At 44.0% G+C, this 18730-nt stretch overlaps 1 protein-coding gene across 1 annotated transcript in view; it reads right to left on the reverse strand.

The window, feature by feature from the left end:
* Nucleotides 1-7606: 7606 nt before the first annotated feature.
* Nucleotides 7607-18730, reverse strand: part of GREM2 (gremlin 2, DAN family BMP antagonist) — a 134157-nt gene continuing 123033 nt past the window's right edge. The window contains exon 2 of the mRNA XM_025369510.1: nucleotides 7607-11135. Within this exon, the coding sequence (XP_025225295.1) occupies nucleotides 10628-11134 (507 nt within the window). The 5' untranslated portion in view covers nucleotide 11135 and the 3' untranslated portion in view covers nucleotides 7607-10627. The remainder of the gene's footprint in view (nucleotides 11136-18730) is intronic.

An 18730-nucleotide genomic window follows, 5' to 3' on the forward strand; every position in this document is an offset into this window, starting at 1 on the left:
CCTATCATACGCTCTAAAGTTTTCCAGAGGTTAACATCACTTTCTAATCCAGGCAATGGATCATAGGAGCAATTTACACTTTACATGTTAGTCAACAATGAGAATTATCTGTTGGTTTCAGGCTTTTTGGAGTCAGAAACTGGCAATATACTTAAACATGTCCCAACAAGCCCTATGATAATGAAGTTTAATTAATCTAAATTAGGCCCTGCAATACTTGTTGTTTCCTATCCATGTATTTTACCTTATAAATGCTGTCTGTAATTTGTCAGCATACCCTTAAATTAGGGAGTTCATATTTTTCAAGCAAAGAGTGAGAATAAAAAAAAAATGAGCATTTAGCTTACAGAATTTCAGGATAGATCTAGAAATAGACTCCATCCACAGAGTTCCTTCCAGCACAAGGAAAACCAGACGTGTGGTGCCGATGGTAACACAAATTGTATATTCTTTGGCTCCTCAAATAAAACAAAAATTAAAATATATATATACCATGGTGAAAACAAAAACAGAAAGCAAGAAACTCCAGATGTAAATATTTGGATAACTCTCAAACCTTTTTGTTAGAGTTTCAAACATCAAATTTAAAATCTCCAGCCTTGATTAGACACCCAATTCATAATTTGGTATCCAATATCCCCTTCCCACAAATTAGCCATTGCATCATGTTAAGTAACTGTGGTCTTGCTAGATAAAGAATGTCCTGGCAGCAGAATATGACAGATAAAGGTGGTGGTTTGGAAGACTTCATGTGTGCCTAGTTTATTAAACACACTCTCCTTGCCTTCAGGAATGTGAGTTGGGAGTGGGGCTCAGGCCATCAGTGCGTCATCAGGAAGATGTGGCAAAGCTCAAAGAACAGAGCAAGGAGGATTGCCACCAGGAAGGTGAAGAGGAGCTGGAATTGTCCATGGCAACAGATACGCATGGGAGGAGGGAGGTTTAGAAGCCTGTGTACAGCAAGAGGAAGGCAGTGAAATGAAGGATCCAAAGGTCCCACTTTTACATCAGGCAACGGGCAGACATTGCCTGAGAAATGTTACTCATTTTCTCTGATGTTTCTTCATCTCTGTACTCTTATAAATTTTTTTTTTTTTTTTTCTGAGACAGAGTTTCACTCTTGTTGCCCAGGCTGGAATGCAATGGCGCGATCTCAGCTCACCGTAACCTCCGCTTCCAGGATTCAAGCGATTCTCCTGCCTCAGCCTCCTGAGTAGCTGGGGTTACAGGCATGTCCCACCACGCCTGGCTAATTTTGTATTTTTAGTAGACGGGGTTTCTCCATGTTGGTCAGGCTTGTCTCAAACTCCTGACCTCAGGTAATCCACCCGCCTCGGCCTCCCAAAGTGCTGGGATTACAGGCGTGAGCCATTGTGCCTGGCCAAAGCAATTTTGTAATTGACAAATAATAATTGTACATATGTATGGGGCACATAGTGATGTAACATATATAATGTATAGTGATCAGATCAGGGTAATTGGCGTATCTATCATCTCAGATTTTTATTATTTCTTTGTGTTGGGAAATTTCAATACCCTCCTTTTAGCTATTTAAAATGATATAACATATTATTGTTAACTTCCTATTTTTCTAAAGAAGCATTTTCTAAGGTTACTTGGCCCCGTGTTCCTCCACTGCTCCTATTAGAAGTCTCATATATGGGCTGGGTGTGGTGGTTCAAGCCTGTAGTCCCAGCATTTTGGGATGCTGAGGTGGGTGAATTGCTTGAGCCCAGGAGTTGAAGGACCAGCCTGGGCAACATAGCAAAACCCCAACTCTACAAAAAAAAGAAAAATTAGCCAGGCATGGTGGCATGCACCTGTAGTCCCACCTACTCAGGAGGCTAAGGTGGGAGAATCTCTTGAGCCCGGGAGGTTGAGGCTGCAGTGAGCCAAAATTGCACCACTGCAGAGGACAGAGCGAGACTCCGTGTCAAAAAAAAAAAAAAGAGAGAAAGAGAGTTGGAGGAGACTTGACTGATTGAGACCAGGGCCATGATCCCACCACTGCACTCCAGCCTGGGTGACAGAGTGAAACCCTGTCTCACAAACAAAACAAATTTTAAAAAGTCTCATGTATGTTCATGAGTTTAGTTACGATCTTTTTGCTCCAAAATCAGTTTCTCCAGATCCCGCTGCTCACATAAATTTGTCATATTTCTTCGGACGGGGAAAAAGTTTCATTTACATAAATGTTTCACTGTCACCACAGACTCAGCATCTATGAAAACCTGCCTCAGTATTTTCTATGACCGGATCCTCATTTACACTGGGCTCCCCATCTGCTGCACTAACATCCCTCTTTCATCACCGCATTCTGTGACTACTTCACACATTTGTCTCCTCTTTCGGACCCAATTCTATGACCTGGTCTGGCCCTAACCTTCAGTTTATGTTGTTGCAAGAGCCCCTGAGCTGGCCTATCTGGACTCAGATTCTGTTCCCCCCAGTCACCTAGCATGTCATGACTGGAATAACCCTTGATTCAATCTATCAGCGATTTTCTATTTCCTACGATGTCAGGTGGAACTTGCTCTGCCTCTTTTTCAAGGCCCTCCATATTCTTTCTTCTCTGTCTCCTCCTTCCCCCCATGCTGCAGCCCCCACGCCTACCCCTAACACATGGGGAAAGGAGATTATTATGGTGCTCCCTGCAGATACCCTCTTCAGGGCTGATGCAGCCATCCCATCTCACCGTCTCACCTGGCTGCTGACCCTCGCTGAAACTAACAGTGGGATCCTCACTGAGATTTGCCCTTAGAGGCAATGCATGCCCGATCCTAGGGATGGCTTGTGCGCAGTGACTGAGGGATGTGGGCTACAAAAACCTGTCTCTCTTTCTTCAATTTGGCACCACTCTAAAATGCGCCCCCCAGCTCCAGAGCTCCCCATAGGATCAGACAAGTCCTCAGTTGTGACCTGATGGCTTTTCCCACCGCACAGTCCTCATGTGCTTAGAGGCGTCTGTTCTGCAGGTGTTCCCCCAATAAACCTTCTGCTCACAACTCTGGCTCAGAGTTTGGAAAACCAATCTAAGATAGACAATTCCAGTTCCCAAAGAAGGAAACTCGAACCCAGGATTTGGAGAAAGTTCAGTCGCTGGGTAGCTGCTGAGTATGGGTCCTGGCATGCTGTGGCCGTGCATTGTTAAAACTCTTCCCAGAGGTAAGTCAGGATGGGATACTGGTTGGGGAACTCGTGGCTGGTGCAGTATTGACACAGGCAGAGGTAAATCAGGATGGGATGCTGGTTGGGGAACTCGCGGCTGGTGCAGTATTGACATAGGCAGAGGTAAATCAGGATGGGATGCTGGTTGGGGAACTCACGGGCTGGTGCAGTATTGACACCAGAACTCAAATGAAATTATTTAGACAGATAATGAGGGTAAGAGAGTCCTCAATAAAGTTTCCCTTTTCATAAAAAGCAGCCCCAAAATCTTTTTTTTTTTTTAATAACAAAGAGCAGCCTGAAATATCAAGCTGCAGATATAGAAAAGCAGCCAGAAGCTTGCACAGGAGAATGCTGGCAGCTGTGCCGATAGGAAAAGGCACCTGGGGACCAAGCATGTTCTACAGGGAGGCTCGATCTTCGACAGGGAGTCTCGATCTTCCCTTTTCTTTGTCACTTGTGTGCAATCAGGGAACAGGCAGGGAGATAACTCATCTGCATAATAAAAGATGAGGGTGGGGCGGCCAGCTTCACTATGTAAATGACACACCTAATCCAACCAATCCGTTGCACCCTATGTAAATCAGACACTGCCTCCTCAAACTCATCTATAAAACCAACTGCATCTCCCCACGAATGGGGAGATCCACTTGGAACCCTCTTCCTCTGCACGAGGGAGCTTTTCTCTTTTGCCTATTAAACTGCCGCTCTTAAACTCACTCCTGTGTGTCTACATCCTTGATTTCTTTGGCATGAGTCAATGAACCTCAGGTGTGACCCAGAGGAATGATGCTGCTTCGATATATTTGGTGCTTAAAAGTTGTGAGGGGCAGAGTGATTATAAGGGCTTTGTGATTGGGTATGTGCTTACAAGTGGCATGGACTTGTTGAAGAGATAATAAAAGACTCAAAGTGATTAATCACCAATTCAGACAGAATGTAAAAGCCCTAGATAGGGTCTTCTAGCTAGCATTCAGTTAAGCCCCAGTCTCCTGCAGTCAGAAGAAGACTCAATTGTAAAAAGGAGCTCTGTTTCAGAGAATTGTGTATTCTCAGCTTCAGCAAGTCTCTTGTCCCAAGATTAGAACCCTAATAGGGAAGTAGAACCCCTAAAATTGGGAGAGGAGTACTTGGGTAGATGCAGTTGGAACTCTCAAAGTCCTCTGAGCCTGCTAGGTCTGTTGTTAGTCTCTCATTTCTGCTGGGGATCTGCTGGATTGGCCAAGGGAGGAAACAGAGTATATGGTGAAATCGCAGCAGGAGCTGGGAGAAGGATGGGAATGTGTCCCAAGGCTGCTGTATCAAGGAAGAAGAGCAGGACATTACACTGGATAATGCTTATCACCATGGGAGCAGTCTCCCATGATTCAGGATTTGAGCCTGTGGAAAATCCCCCAGGAATGGTGATAATAAGCTACTAGGATGATTTTTGGAGTGTCTCAAACGCTTTGATTCACACTCCATGAAATAGAAATGTAAGAGCTTCCATGGTGCGTGATGGATAAAACCACCCTAAGGCTCAGAGAAGTGGGCGTGCTAAAGTGGGTTTGTTCTGTAAAGCCATGAAAACTAAACCACTCACCAACTGTGTTCCCAGGAAGGTCTCTAGTTACCAAAGCTATGATGCTTGTGTTCATGAGAGGGATAGCAGCTCTAGTGCTCAGCAGTGCCATCATCTGTAGGCCAGGGATAACTGTAGGAAGAGATGCTGCTATAAAACTAGGTTCCCTGAGGGACGCGAGAATACCAAGATCTCAACATAAAATGAGCCAGGTTGTAATGTTTACCTTTCAGAAATGGGCACAGTTATTGCAAAGAGGGGTAGGACTGTAGTGGCACCTGTGGACTCCCAATTTGAAAATGGTTACTAGAACATGATGTTTCTGAAGGCAAGATGGATGGGGCGTTGTAGGGGGAGGGCAACAAGAAGTATTGCTTAATTTACACAGTCAAAATAAATCAGTAAAGGAAAATCAGAGGCAGAGGGCAGAATCTCAATGAAAATCGCAATCCCTTGTTTGGTTTCCAGATCAGACCTGAAACCCATTGGCTGAAGAAGTGGCTGATTCCTTATGACCCGGCAATACCAGGGCAAATTTATTCATTTGTTATTTCCCTACTTCTTAACCAGGGAGCTCAGGATGACTTTATTCAGGTAAATGTGGTTTGGGAGAGAAGAACGCTCAGCGCTTTTGAGAATTATTGAATACTGCGTCTGAACTGACGCCAATACCTGGAGGCCCAGTGAACCACCATGGCTCCCTACTACTGTAGAGTCATATAGGGTCTACTAGAGTCCTCCAAGCTCTGGCTCTCAGTGGGCCCACGGGTCCACAGACTAACCTAGTGATCCTTTCCCTCATTTCCAAATACGTAATTAGAAGGGGCACTCTTGGTAGTTTGAAGAACCCTCACATTGATTCTTGAGTTCTTAGGTAAGAGCTATTGTAGTGGAGAAAGACTAATGGAAGCCCCTGAAGCTGCTCCCCAGCCTAGAAAAAAAGAGTAAATAAAAAATGATGCTAATTCCAGAAGGAATCAGGGAAATTATGAACCCGTCAAAGACTTTAGTACTGTAGTATCCCTGGCTATATTTCTATTTACTTCACCATGCTGGCTCCTACGAAAACCAAATGGAACATGGCAGGACGTCCCAGCAGTAGCCCCAGTTACTCCTACTGCACTCAGTGTGATCTCTTTGCTAAAGCAGATTAAAACAACCTCCAGAACTTTACCTGGCAAGAGTGTTTTCTGTCATCCCAATAGGTGGGAGGACCAGAGGTAGTCTGCGTTCCAATGGGATGAACAGTTTATGTTTATGACCTTGACCCCGGACTATGTAAGTTATTACGCTCTTGGTCAAAATGTAAACTGAAGGGACATTCTGTAAATCACTACACAGATCCATCATGTGATTGGCATCATGTAATAGGACCAGATGAGAAGTATGGGGCAAGTCATGCTGGAGGACTTGGTAAGCGCACATTCCATACACCTTAGAAAGTGGGCAATAAACCTTATCAAAATCCTGACTCTGGGTAAGATCCATTAGACATATTTTTTTCCTATTCCCTCCACTGAAATCTGCAGATGTTATGTGTGTGTGTAAGTGTATACACTATATACACTATACCCTATATAGACACCATTCTCTACTTTTTCTCACACAATATATACACTATACACTATATATATATTGTGTATATACACATGCACACACACATATAACAAACATATGAGGCTGTAGACGGTGGAGAAAAGAAGGCAGACAAGGTAGAAAACTCAGGATTCAAGGAGTGGTATGGCAGTGATTTCCCTGGTTTTGTTTGTTTTGCCTTCTATTCTAGACTAAATACTAATGAAGTCAGTAACATCAATGGATTCAAAAAACAACAACAAAAATAAGCATGGTTTGCCATATTTTGTTTTTGATAAGTTGAATGGGCATCTGCTCTGTGTGGGAAGCAGGGTGAAGGGGTGACAAGGTTGGGGATTAAGGAGAATTCAGAAGATAACATGATGAATAAGACATTTTAGGCTGCTCTGCCTATGCAGTAGGAATTATTTATTCCTTTACTTTCTTAATAAACTTACTTTCACTTAAAAAGTTTTCATTGCATTATTTATGACTTGGTCTTATTGCTATCACTCATGCAGACATTAATAATCAGTGGTGACAGGTCATTCATTAAATAAGCTTTCTGGGAATATATACATTCTAAGTTGTTCACACAATAGCAAAAGTCATTTTCATTGACTTTGTAACTTAAAAATCAGTTGACCAACTTCAAAAACAAGTGAGTTGAAATATGTTAGCACACAGTGAAATATTCTGTCCCATTTAATAAACGAAGATGAACTATTTACTAGGAAGTTGAGTTTAATTCCTTTGAAGTCTACACAGTGGATCAACCATGTGCAATTTGATTCTGAATTTTATTTTATTTTATTTTATTTTATTTTATTTATTTATTCATTTATTTTTTGAGACAGAGTCTCACTCTGTTGCCCAGGCTGGAGTGCAGTGGTGCGATCTTGGCTCACTGCAAGCTCTGCCTCCTGGGTTCAGGCCATTCTCCTGCCTCAGTCTCCCCAGTAGCTGGGACTACAGGCACCCCTCACCATGCCCGGCTAATTGTTTTTTGTATTTTTTTTTTTTTTTTTTTTTTGAGACGGAGTCTCGCTCTGTAGCCCGGGCTGGAGTGCAGTGGCCGGATCTCAGCTCACTGCAAGCTCCGCCTCCCAGGTTTACGCCATTCTCCTGCCTCAGCCTCCCGAGTAGCTGGGACTACAGACGCCTGCCACCTCGCCCGGCTAGTTTTTTGTATTTTTTAGTAGAGACGGGGTTTCACGGTGTTCGCCAGGATGGTCTCGATCTCCTGACCTCGTGATCCGCCTGCCTGCCTCAGCCTCCCAAAGTGGGCCACCACACCTGGCCTGGATTTTATTTTTTATTGATAGTTGAGTTTTCTTGAATGGCAGATTAAGTCAATTCATAGAAAAATGCAGGCGCTGTAAACTAAGAAATATTTATATGAAGAAATGTTCGAACTCATGAGAAGTAAATGTGAAAATGAACAAAACTCAGGACAAGTATGTCCCTGGTGCTAACGGGGAGACTAATGGTGGGCTTCCATTTGCTGCAGTTTCTCAAGGCTTCCTTGTTTAGTGTTTCTCATTCAGCCAGCACAGTGAGAATACTCTGTCTTCAGCTGGTGGGGGATCTGGAAGAGGCTTGGAAGCTCCCAAAGACCAGGACTGAGGGCCACCTCCATCACTTCTGCTCCTTGGATGCCTGATTCTAATTATCTTAGAAGATTCCAGACTCCAAAGGGGATCATGTGACATAAGCCAGAGGTTGAACTCACTGCGGTTGAACAAAAACACTCTGAATCCACAGTGCTGTTTCACGGCTCACTGCAACAAGTTAAAAATTCTACTTTTATGGCACATCACACCAGGATCACGTATAATCCTAGATTATCTTTATTTGTTCTATAATTTAATAGTATACCTATAAAATAATTACATTATACTTATAGCTTTTCTTCATTTATAAACAAAACAAAAAAATTAAATACAATTTGAGCCATTATAAGGTAAACTTTGTACATACGATAACCCCCAGAAGGAGCTTCACACTGCAGCATATCATATTGCTTTCATTGCTACACCCACAACTGGGTTCGAAGAGAGTGTGCTCGTGTTTGCGTTCTGTAAGTTCTTACCTTAATCCCTCCCCTATCTGTGTGGGTTCCGTGTTAATCAAATGATAGGGGTTGGCTCTGCAGCTGGTCAGAGACCCTTCTCCACTCACCTCCCACTCCACCCCTAGCCTCCATTACAATCACGCAAATTTCCTTCCTTCACAGCTTTTCTGCTGCGTGTTCTGCCACCGAGTCAGACTTGAGGTTTTCCGCTAAATGCAAAAATCAATCCTGACCTTGAACACCCTTCTCTCCATTTTCTCTCTATCCTCAGGTTCCAGCCCTCAAGGATTTCTTTTGATTTCTGCCTCCTGAGTTCAGGCTGTATACACCCATTTATGAAACCAAGAGGCCCTCTGCAACAACACATTCTTGCTCAGGTCTCATGGTGTTGCAGAAGTGACAGAAATGGACCTTGCAGTGCAGTGGCCTGAGATAGATTCACTAACCCACCCCACCCCAATCCTTGCTCTTCAAGTGAATGTCTCTAGATCCACCATCACTACCTAGTATCAGGAAGCCAAGTCCCCACAGCAGCTTGCAGAAGGTCTCTCTCACATACTAGGGAAGTGGCCCTTCACAGGAGCACTTGCTGGGGAATCATCAGTGAAAGGTTTGCAAAGTTTACTGATTCCCACCAATGGCAGCCTCATTCACATTTGTCAGATTCCATAAGCATTACTCACAGGGAAGCCTTCCTGGGGCAACTGAGCAAAGGGATCTAGAGGAAGTATAATTTTGCTGGAAAATAAGTTATGTCTACTTCCTTATATCAAGAGACTACAACATGGAAACTTCAATAATTCATTATAAAAACAAAAGGTGACCTGATGTTTGTTCGTCCCTTTTGAAGTCTATTCTTTGAAAAGGAAGCAAGTTTTGTGCAGAACAGTTCAACTAGATTACTATTCCGTATATTTTATTCCTTATTCCCTTCTATACCACAAAGCGACTCAACTCCTTATATGTTTAAATATCCCTTTCTTTTTCTCTTTCTTTTAACAGGAAATAGTTTTTGCTTAGTGTCACGGCAGTGAAAATAGTATACTGCTTCACCCCACATATGCATATTTCACATTACAGGGGCTTTCGAGTTTCCGGTCATCAATTTCCCGACGAATGCCCCTCCCTATACCTATCCATCCCAAGCCAGTTTCTACGTTGTGCTGCAATGTTTTAGTAACTTCAGTGAAATAATATTCAAAGTAAAAATCACGACTCCTCCCATCTCCCTGCCCAATCTAAAATAGGTGCATGACAGTGAATTGCTGACCAGGCATTTTTTTTTCTGAGTAAAACACCTTCTGGGCAGATCATCGCCTGCTCTCATCCTTACTCAGAATGGTGCTGCAAGCCAGAGTCAAAACATGTGAAATAATACATGAATAGGTCTATAATACTTTTTAACAGCTCTTTACAATATACGGTCACTTATAAAACCAGCGTTAATATAGAGACCTTTGTGTGTGATAATATTCTAATTGCAGCAATAATAGCATGCACACCAGAGTTCATCTTTAGTCCACAAATAGGGGGTGGGGACAGTGAAGAAGAAGAGGCGGTGGTGACTGAGGGTGGGGGATTGTGCAGCCTGCTGTGCTCAAGGTTTCCCGGGAAGCCCACTTCGGGATCCAAGTGGCTCAAGTCGTCTTCTTGGTATCAGGTTTATTAGGAGACGCCCCTGTGCACCGACATATTTATGGAGGTTGTACATATCCCCATCACAGCAGCAGCCGAGGGCAGCCTGCCAGTCACAAGAATGAGCGCTTCCAGCCAGAGGTCCAGGGACCAGCAGGAGAGGTCTAAGGGGCAGCTCAGAAAAGTGGCGCATCCTTCACTTCGCGCGGGAAGGGGGCGAGCTGGAGTGCAGGGGGCGGGGGCGGGGCAGAGAAATCCTTGCTTTTCCACATGGTGGAAACATCAATGTCGGATTTACAGTGCATCACCTTGAAAGGTCCTCTCTGACTGCTGGGTGGCGGGTGGTGGTTTTCCAGCATTTTCCTTCGGGCCTGATCCACCACCTGGTTTCGGGGGGCACAGGTGGGGCCCGGGGTCGGTCAGGAACACATCAGCAAAAGCTCCACTTGCGATCCACCTTTGTGACAAGGACACCGTCAGCCCTAAGAGACGTGCTTGCTGCTGAGGGGGGACACCAGGCAGCGTGAGAGTGGGCTCGGAGGGCAGGGACAGAGGTGGCGGCGGCGCCACCCAGCGGCCGGGCGCGCGGGGCTGAGCTGCGTCCGGCCCGGCGCTCACTGCTTGTCCGAGTCGCTCAGGTTCACGGACATGCAGCGGCACTGCTTCACCTTCTGGATTTTCTTGAGTCGGAAGGGTGGGTCCAGGCCGGGGCACTCGAGCTCCACGAGGACGGAGGTGACGCGCTGGGGCTTGCAGAAGGCGCAGGACTGGAAAGACTCCTCCTCCTTCTTCACGTGCCGCGGGATGTAGAAGGAGTTGCACTGGCCGTAGCAGAAGCGGTTGAGGATGGTGCGGCTCCGGCAGCCCTCCTCGCTCACCGTCTGCCGCAGCGGCTGCGTCTTGCACCAGTCACTCTTGAGGTACTTGCGCTCGGTGACCACCAGGGCCTCCTGGCTGGAGGCCAGCACCTCCTTGATCTGGTGCTGCCATCTCTCTGAGTTGTTGCTGCTGCCGTCCTTGTAAGGCGAGGGGATGGCGCCCGCCGGCCGGTTCTTCCGGGCTTCCGCCACCTTCACCAGCACGGCCACCAGGAACAAGGACAGGGAAAGCTTCCAGAACATCCTGCAACGAGAAAAGAGAGGGGCTGGCTGTGAAGGTCGTAGAGTACGGGCTCGATCTTTTTTTTTTTTTTTTTAAATTGTAGACATGGTCTAGCTCTGTTGCCCAGGCTGGAGTGCAGGGGCACGTAGCTTGCTGCAGCCTCAAACTCTGGGATCCTCCTGCCTCAGCCTCCTGTGTGGCTAGAACTACAGGCTTGCACCACCACGCCCATCTAATTTCTTTTTATTTCTTTTGTAGAGATGGGATCTCACCATGTTGCTCAGGCTGGTCTGGAACTCCTGGCCTCAAGTGCTCCTCTGCCTCGGTCTCCCAAAGCCCAGGGATTGTAGGCCTGAGCCACGAAGTCTTTTTAATGCTGTACGGTTTTACTAGCAGTGTCAGTCAGGTGGGGCGTGGCTGACTGATGGCTGCCCAGGGGCAGCCGGAGGTGAAAAGGGATTCAATGGTACAAGTGTAGACAGTTAGGACTCCACCCCAAATAATGCCTGGAAGGCAAGGAGGCAGACAAAATGGCCAGTAACTTATGCAGTAAATGCAGTTGGGAGACATACACATGCTGAACAGTTACAGAATTACAAAGCAAATGCTGGGAAGAGAGAACTCAAGCCAGTTTGCAGAAGTACCAATAATAGTTAATACTCAACATTTACTGTGTTTCACCATGCGCCAAGTGCTGGCCTAAGTGTACATCTCATTTACATGTATCTCTCATTCATCTTAAAAATAGCCTTCAGTTGGAGGTGGTGTTATGACCCCTACTTTACAGTGAAGGAAACTGAGGCTGGGGCCGGGCCCGCAGAAGTTGAGTCATTTACCTGAGGTCACACAACCACTCAACAATGCCCAGGATTTGAAGCCAGCCAGGCATCTACCTCCAGAGCCATCAGAGTTAACCAGCAGACATGGATATGATTACAAAAATCAGTAAGTACAAAACAGAGAGAAGATGGGTGTCATTCACAAGTTTCTTTAAAAATGAATATTAAAGATAGAACTGGACAAAGGCTAGGAAAATTACTAGTTGCATCTGTATTATTACATGTGAATAATAACATTAGCATTTAAGATCTGCACACAGATATTCAAATCATTCAAATGAGTCATAAATTAGAGTCTCCTAGTAGAAACCAATTCCCAGGTGTGAATTAAGAAATTTCCCTAGTTGTATTAAAACTGTCTGGTGACAATGCGAAGTTTGTATTAGGAGACTATGACACAAATTCAATAGGAATGGGAATCGGAGAGAAATTATTCTTACGCTATCTAAAACGTGGCTTGCAGGGGGTAAGCCAAAGTCTGACTAAAGTGAAAGACAGACTTCAAAGTGTAATTCACATTTTAAATTTTTGTATTTTTATTAGTAGCCCCAAGGAACACTAATACCCAGCAATATAGAGGACTCCGATCTCTTTTTACAGCTGTAGCCACCAATGTAGCTGTTACCAACATCATCATCCTCTTTACGTTTACTCATTTCCTCTGTTTTACCATCTCTAGGACTCCATGAATTCCCATTCTTTTAACATGCATACCCTAAAATGGACATGTAACAATTTTATACATATATCATATGTATCATACAGTAATATAGTATATATCAGTTATAATGTTATTTTTATCAATCATGAGTATATAGAAATGACTAAAATTGGATATTAAGTATGTTAAATGTTTGAATATTTTACGTCTTACATATATCCATGCTAATGGTAATAGCGAATATTTATTGGTTCTCAAAGCACATCAAACACAGTTTCCTTTGATGTATAAATGTATTTAATGATCAGAGTTCTATGAAGTAGGTACTATTATTTTCTGCATTTTATGGATGAGGACACTAAGGCATTGACAGGCTGCCAAGATTCTACAGCCAGTATGTGAAATGTTTGAATCCAGGCATCCCGGCTCCAGAATCTGAGCTCTGGGTGAATATAGCTGCCTCTTTGTTAAAAATATTCACATTAAAATATCTACGCTAAAATTATTTCTCTGAGTCTTAGTCTGTCTAAACCACAAGACGCCTTTGCATGCTACCTCGGAGATGATTCCTTTATTCATCAAGTATTCATGGAGCATTTATTCTGGAGTAAGCACTGTGATAGGCTCACTGCAACCTCTGCCTCCCGAGTTCAAGCAATTCTCCTGCCTCAGCCTCCCAAGTAGATGGGATTACAGGTGCGTGCCACCAGACCTGGCTAATTTTTGTATTTTTAGTAGAGACAGGGTTTCGCTATGTTGGCCAGGCTGGTCTCGAACTCCTGACCTCAAGTGATCCGCCCGCCTCAGCCTCCCAAAGTGCTGGGATTACAGGCCACTGTGCCAGGCTAGGGCAAAGTTCTCAAAGGGTCGGCCGAGCCTTTACAAGATCTCCCCTTTCCCCGGCATCTCACCAGCCTCCTCCATCCTCTCTCCCACTTGCTCACTCTGCTCCAGCCGTACTGGAAACAGCCTATCTGTTTCTAGAATGAGCTTGCCATTCTTGTGCTCTAGAGCCTTACCTTGTCTTTCTCCCAAATGTCTACTTGGCCTTCTTCCTCACAGTCTTCAACTCTTTGCTCAGTTACCACCTGTGTAGCAAAGGCTCAGTGTTACCTTCACCACCATCCTGGACTTCACCATCTCCTCCTTCCCTGCTTTATCTTCCTCCAGGGAACGAGATAAAGTATTTCATAATCTCACTTGTTTTTATTGTCTGACTTTTCTCCTGGGAATGTAAGGTCCAAGAGAGAAGTTCTGCCTGTTTTGTTCATTGCCATGTCTCCTGCTCTCAAAACAGTGCCTGGTATACACTAGGCACTCAATAAATGTGTTAAGGCCAGGCGCGGTGGCTCATGCCTGTAATTCCAGCACTTTGGGAGGCCAAGGTGGGTGGATCCAGTGAAGTCAGGATTTGAGACCAGCCTGGCCAAAATGGTGAAACCTCATCTCTACTAAAAATACAAAAAATTAGCTGGGCGTGGTGGCACACACCTGTAGTCCTAGCTACTCAGGAGGCTGAGGCAGGAGAATCACTTGAACCCAGGAGGCAGAGGTTGCGGTGAGCCGAGATTGTGCCATTGCACTCCAGCCTGAGCAACAAGAGTGAAACTCCGTCTCAAAAAAAAAAAAAAAAAAAAGTGTTGAATGAAATATGGATACTATACGGGTCATTGCCTTCAACAAGCCTGTAATTAAGAAGCTAGAGAAAGGAGTACAAATGACTGGGTGACGAAGGTGTATAGGAACAATGGCCTGGGTCCTCGTGGTAGTGATCCTGTGACCAATGACATCTGAATCACCTTACTTTACGGTGTACATTTCTGGGTTCAAGAAGCATTATTTTTTTTTTTTAAGTTTTAATTAAATTTGTTTTAGTTTTTAATTTGTGTGGGTACGGAGTAGGTGTATATATTTATGGAGTACATGAGATCTTTTGGTACAGGCCCCAAAGCATTCTGAGTCAGTCGTGTTGGGGTGGGTTTCAGATCTGTATTTCTAAAAATTGCCTCACGTGATTCTGATGGGATCCAATGGCCACAAAAGATAGTGAAGGCAAAAGGAAAAAGCATTGGTTCTACCTGGAGAAAGAGCAGGAGGAGCCTAGGAAGTCACAACTAAGTAGGTCCCCTAAAATCTGAATAGGATTCTCAGGGCGATGATATGGGCAAAAGCAAAGGGGTTTGGTCCTGTCGATGACACTGGGCAAAGGGAGTAAAATTAAAAAATTGAAAGCAGAAAGGAGAAAAAAAGGAATTTTTTTTTTTCGAAAACATTTTGTCCAGCACAATTATTAAAATTTTAGTGCCTCATTTTTAAAGGGTTTTTCTCATGCCTCCTTAGTTCCACACATGAAATGTCATATGAAAGCGGCCACGCTTCCAGCTGGCTCAGGCCAAGTGTCGAGTGTTGGACTTGCTCAGCTTACATAGCTTATTATATTTGTGGAATGATTTGTGATCTCAATAGCCTCTTAAAAAGAAAGTATTTTGGTTCCATTTTAATAATTTCCGAAATTATTAACATTCTGAGTAAACATAACCAAGAATTTGCAAGTCCCAGCCAGGAAAGAGTGACAGAGTCAGTCTGGTCCTCAATTCCTAGTTCCAGTAACAGCTTCACATGTATGGTTGATAGGCTCAAAAATGCACGCTTTCCTTCAACAGATCCTAGATCTTATCAGAGACAACAGAGCTAAGACAGAACTAACGGAGCTAAATCAGATCAATTTGAGGCAAAAACGGTTAGAGCCAATAGTATTAGATGTGGTGATGGGCATTCTTTGAACTCATTAACATGTTTTCAAAACATCTGGCCATCATCCTTGGAAGTCGTGTCTCATGGGAAGCTAAGCAAAAATGCAAACCTTCGATTTTCAGGAAGGAGGAAAAGAGGTTGAGGAAATCTCGATGACTGGGCCAAGTCAGTCTCTTCTCTCTTTCCTTTCCTACATCTCGTTTCTTTTCTCCTTCGCACATAGCAATGGTAAGATGGCCAAGGATCTGGCATCTCACTGTCAGACAGGTGAGTAGGCTAGAGGTGTTTGGCCATGGTGACCCAGAGCGATTGTGAGGCTGTATCCTCCTACTTCAGAGCATTAAGGCAGTTGAGCCAGCAACTGCTAACAGCACCTACACTGCTGGCCCTTGGCTGTGCAGGGTTCACCAGGGGAGAGAACGTGCTCGCCTCTGTCAGTTCGCTAACCATCCCTGTGCAAGCATGTCAGTAGCCTCGCCAGGACCTGAATTTAGCACTTTATAGAAAGTCCTGCTCTGTCCTGAACCACTTTGCTACTCAAAAAAATGGTTGGCACACAATTAACCTCTCAGGAATGCTGCCACCCTTGCCAGTAACGACAGCACGAGGATACTTCATTTTATTCTCACATCTTGTATTTGGCTTGTATCAGAAGAAACTCATAAATAAATCCTGTTGGTTTTATTAACCATCTTTCTGGCCTGACGATGTTCTCAATTTGCAAGGGGTGCCAGGACTATAAATGCTGATGGTCTAAGCAGACTGAGTTGGCCAAAGTTGGTTGTGCAAAGAGAGGTAGTGGAAGTGCTTTCCTCTTAAGTGAACGCCCTCGGGCCTGGCCTCTGTAGATACCAGAATAAGGACTGCACAGGCCAAAGCAAGCTAGTATTTAGGCAGCTAAAGAATCAATCACAGGCCCCTTCTATCAGCCATTCCTAAAAGTGGCAAGACCTGAAGAGGGGTTCTACAATAGGAGCTTGACCAATAAAGCTTCCTGATTTCTAGGAAAGAATACAGTAGTGCTGAGTCATCCTTCCTGACAGGCAAATGCAAGTGACCAATGGCTAAGGGTACAGCGAAGCTGATGGACTCACTCCCAGAGTGGCCTTCTTGAGTTTTAGAAGTCAAATCAAGGTAGCCCTGGGCTGTGCAGGAATGGTGAATGGGGTGGGGCTGAAACTTTTTCTGCAACCTGAGAATTTTATGGCATTCTTGGAAAGTTGAAGGGAAGTCCCCAGGACTGAAGAGCTGAATACTGATAGACACATCTGGGATAAACTTGTTTCCATGAGCCAAGTGAAAACCATCGCAGAACCTAACAAAAATCTCCCTAACAAAACTCCCAACAAGATTACACTTCAGAGGTCATTTTTCTGAGGCTTAGTACTGCCACAGCCTCAACTACTAAAGGCACTTCATCGATGACTTGAATTCTTAGGCTGGGAGGGTGGTGGTCTGGCTCTTCAATTTTAAACCTTTAGAGACAGAGGTCGATGTTTCTTGGCCCCAGGATCATCCCCGCAGCCAAAGATTGCTTGGTTGCTGTAACCACTTACCTCCAGCTTCTATAAACTAAGGCAAACTATGGCCCACAGGCCAAACCTAACCTGAGATCTGTTTTGTAAATAAAGTTGTATTGGAACACAGCCACAGCCACTCGTTTAGTCTATGGCTGCTTTGGTGCTATAAGGGCAGAGTGAGTGGTGGAGACATGATAATATAATGCCCACAGTGTAAAATATTTACTTTCTGGCCTTTTACAGAAATACTTTGCTAAGTCCTGCTCCAAACATTTTCTGTCCAATTCAATCTTTGCTTTCCCTTTAGTGTTGAACTCTTTTGCCAAAAAGGTAGCTTTCAATTTTAAAATGTCTAACTATGAAACATTTCAAACAGAGAGCAAAACAGAAAATATAAGTACTCACCAGAAAGATGAAAACAATACTGACATTTCCCATTTTTATTTTGCAATCTCTCTTTCAGTTTTGAAAACGTAATATAAGTAAAGCTAAAATGCTCTGTCTCCTCTCATCCCTCACGGAGATGACCAGCATCCTGAAGTTGGTATTCATCATTCCTGTTGATGCTTTTGCTGCTTATGTTCTGTGTATCAGAGTATGTTTCTGTGTGTGGACAATCTTTTTATTTATTTATTTTTTTGAGTCACAGTTTTGCTCTTGTTGCCTAAGCTGGAGTGCAATGGCGTAATCTCAGCTCACTGCAACTTCCGCCTCTTGGGTTCAAGTGATTCTCCTGCCTCAGCCTCCCGAGTAACTGGGATTATAGGCCCCCGCCACCATGACTGGCTAATTTTTTTGTATTTTCAGTAGAGACAAGGTTTTACCATGTTGTCCAGGCTGGTCTCGAAGTCCTGGCCTCAAGTGATCCGTTTGCCTTGGCCTCCCAAGGTGCTGGGATTACAAGCGTGAGCTACAGTGCCTGGCCAATAATCTTTACATAAATTATATCACACTCTTCTATTGCAACTTTTTCCCCAAAAAATATGTGTTTGGGATTTTATGCACATGGCTATTTGTAGAAGAAGCCTGTTTATCCCCACCACTGAATATTAAAGCACAGTTTATTCATTCAGCTTATGGAGGAAGAGTTATTTTCCTTCTAGGTTTTCACTATTGCCAATAGTGCTGCACTGAACATTTTTGCATGTGTTTATTTATGCCCATCTGTTAGAGTTTTTCTAGAGGAGACACCGGGCAGTGGAAATGCTGGGTCATAGGATATGTACAACTTGAGCTTGACTAAGTTGTGCCAAGTTGCTTTCCAAGTGCTGGTACCAGCATCCTTTCCCCTGGGTAATGTGTGAGTCCCTGCTGGTGCACGTACTTGCTAATTCTTGATGTTACCAGATTCATCACCTTTTGCCTATCTGAAACATTTGAGATGGTGTCTTATGATGATTTTAATTTGCATCTCTCTGATTGTACATCAAGCTTAAATGCCGTGGCTGTGTGACTGAAAATAAATGATTACAACTTACCTGAAGTGAGAGAAATTAAAATATGAGGAAAGGAAAACTAAGAAGTTCTAACTATAAATCTTCTGAACTGTCATGGAAATAATAGGAAGTGACTTGAGACTTCAAAGCAGAAAGGTCAGGGCATCCCACATGACTCAGAAGTTTGAAATCCAAATGGATTCATTTACTTTTCCAAGTGACATTGCCTGAGTGGAACATTGACTATCATTTTGTTCCAGGAGAAGTTTAATTTCATCTGGAAAAATTATATTATGTTTTCTTAAAAAGGTTTTCAACAGAGAAGAAATGATGCTATCATTACTTACTTTGACTTCTAGACAGCAAATGCATCATTAGGAAATTTGTAATCAACGTTCTGAATCTT

This window comes from Theropithecus gelada, chromosome 1 (assembly GCF_003255815.1).
Source record: "Theropithecus gelada isolate Dixy chromosome 1, Tgel_1.0, whole genome shotgun sequence".
NCBI classification, from domain to species: domain Eukaryota; kingdom Metazoa; phylum Chordata; class Mammalia; order Primates; family Cercopithecidae; genus Theropithecus; species Theropithecus gelada.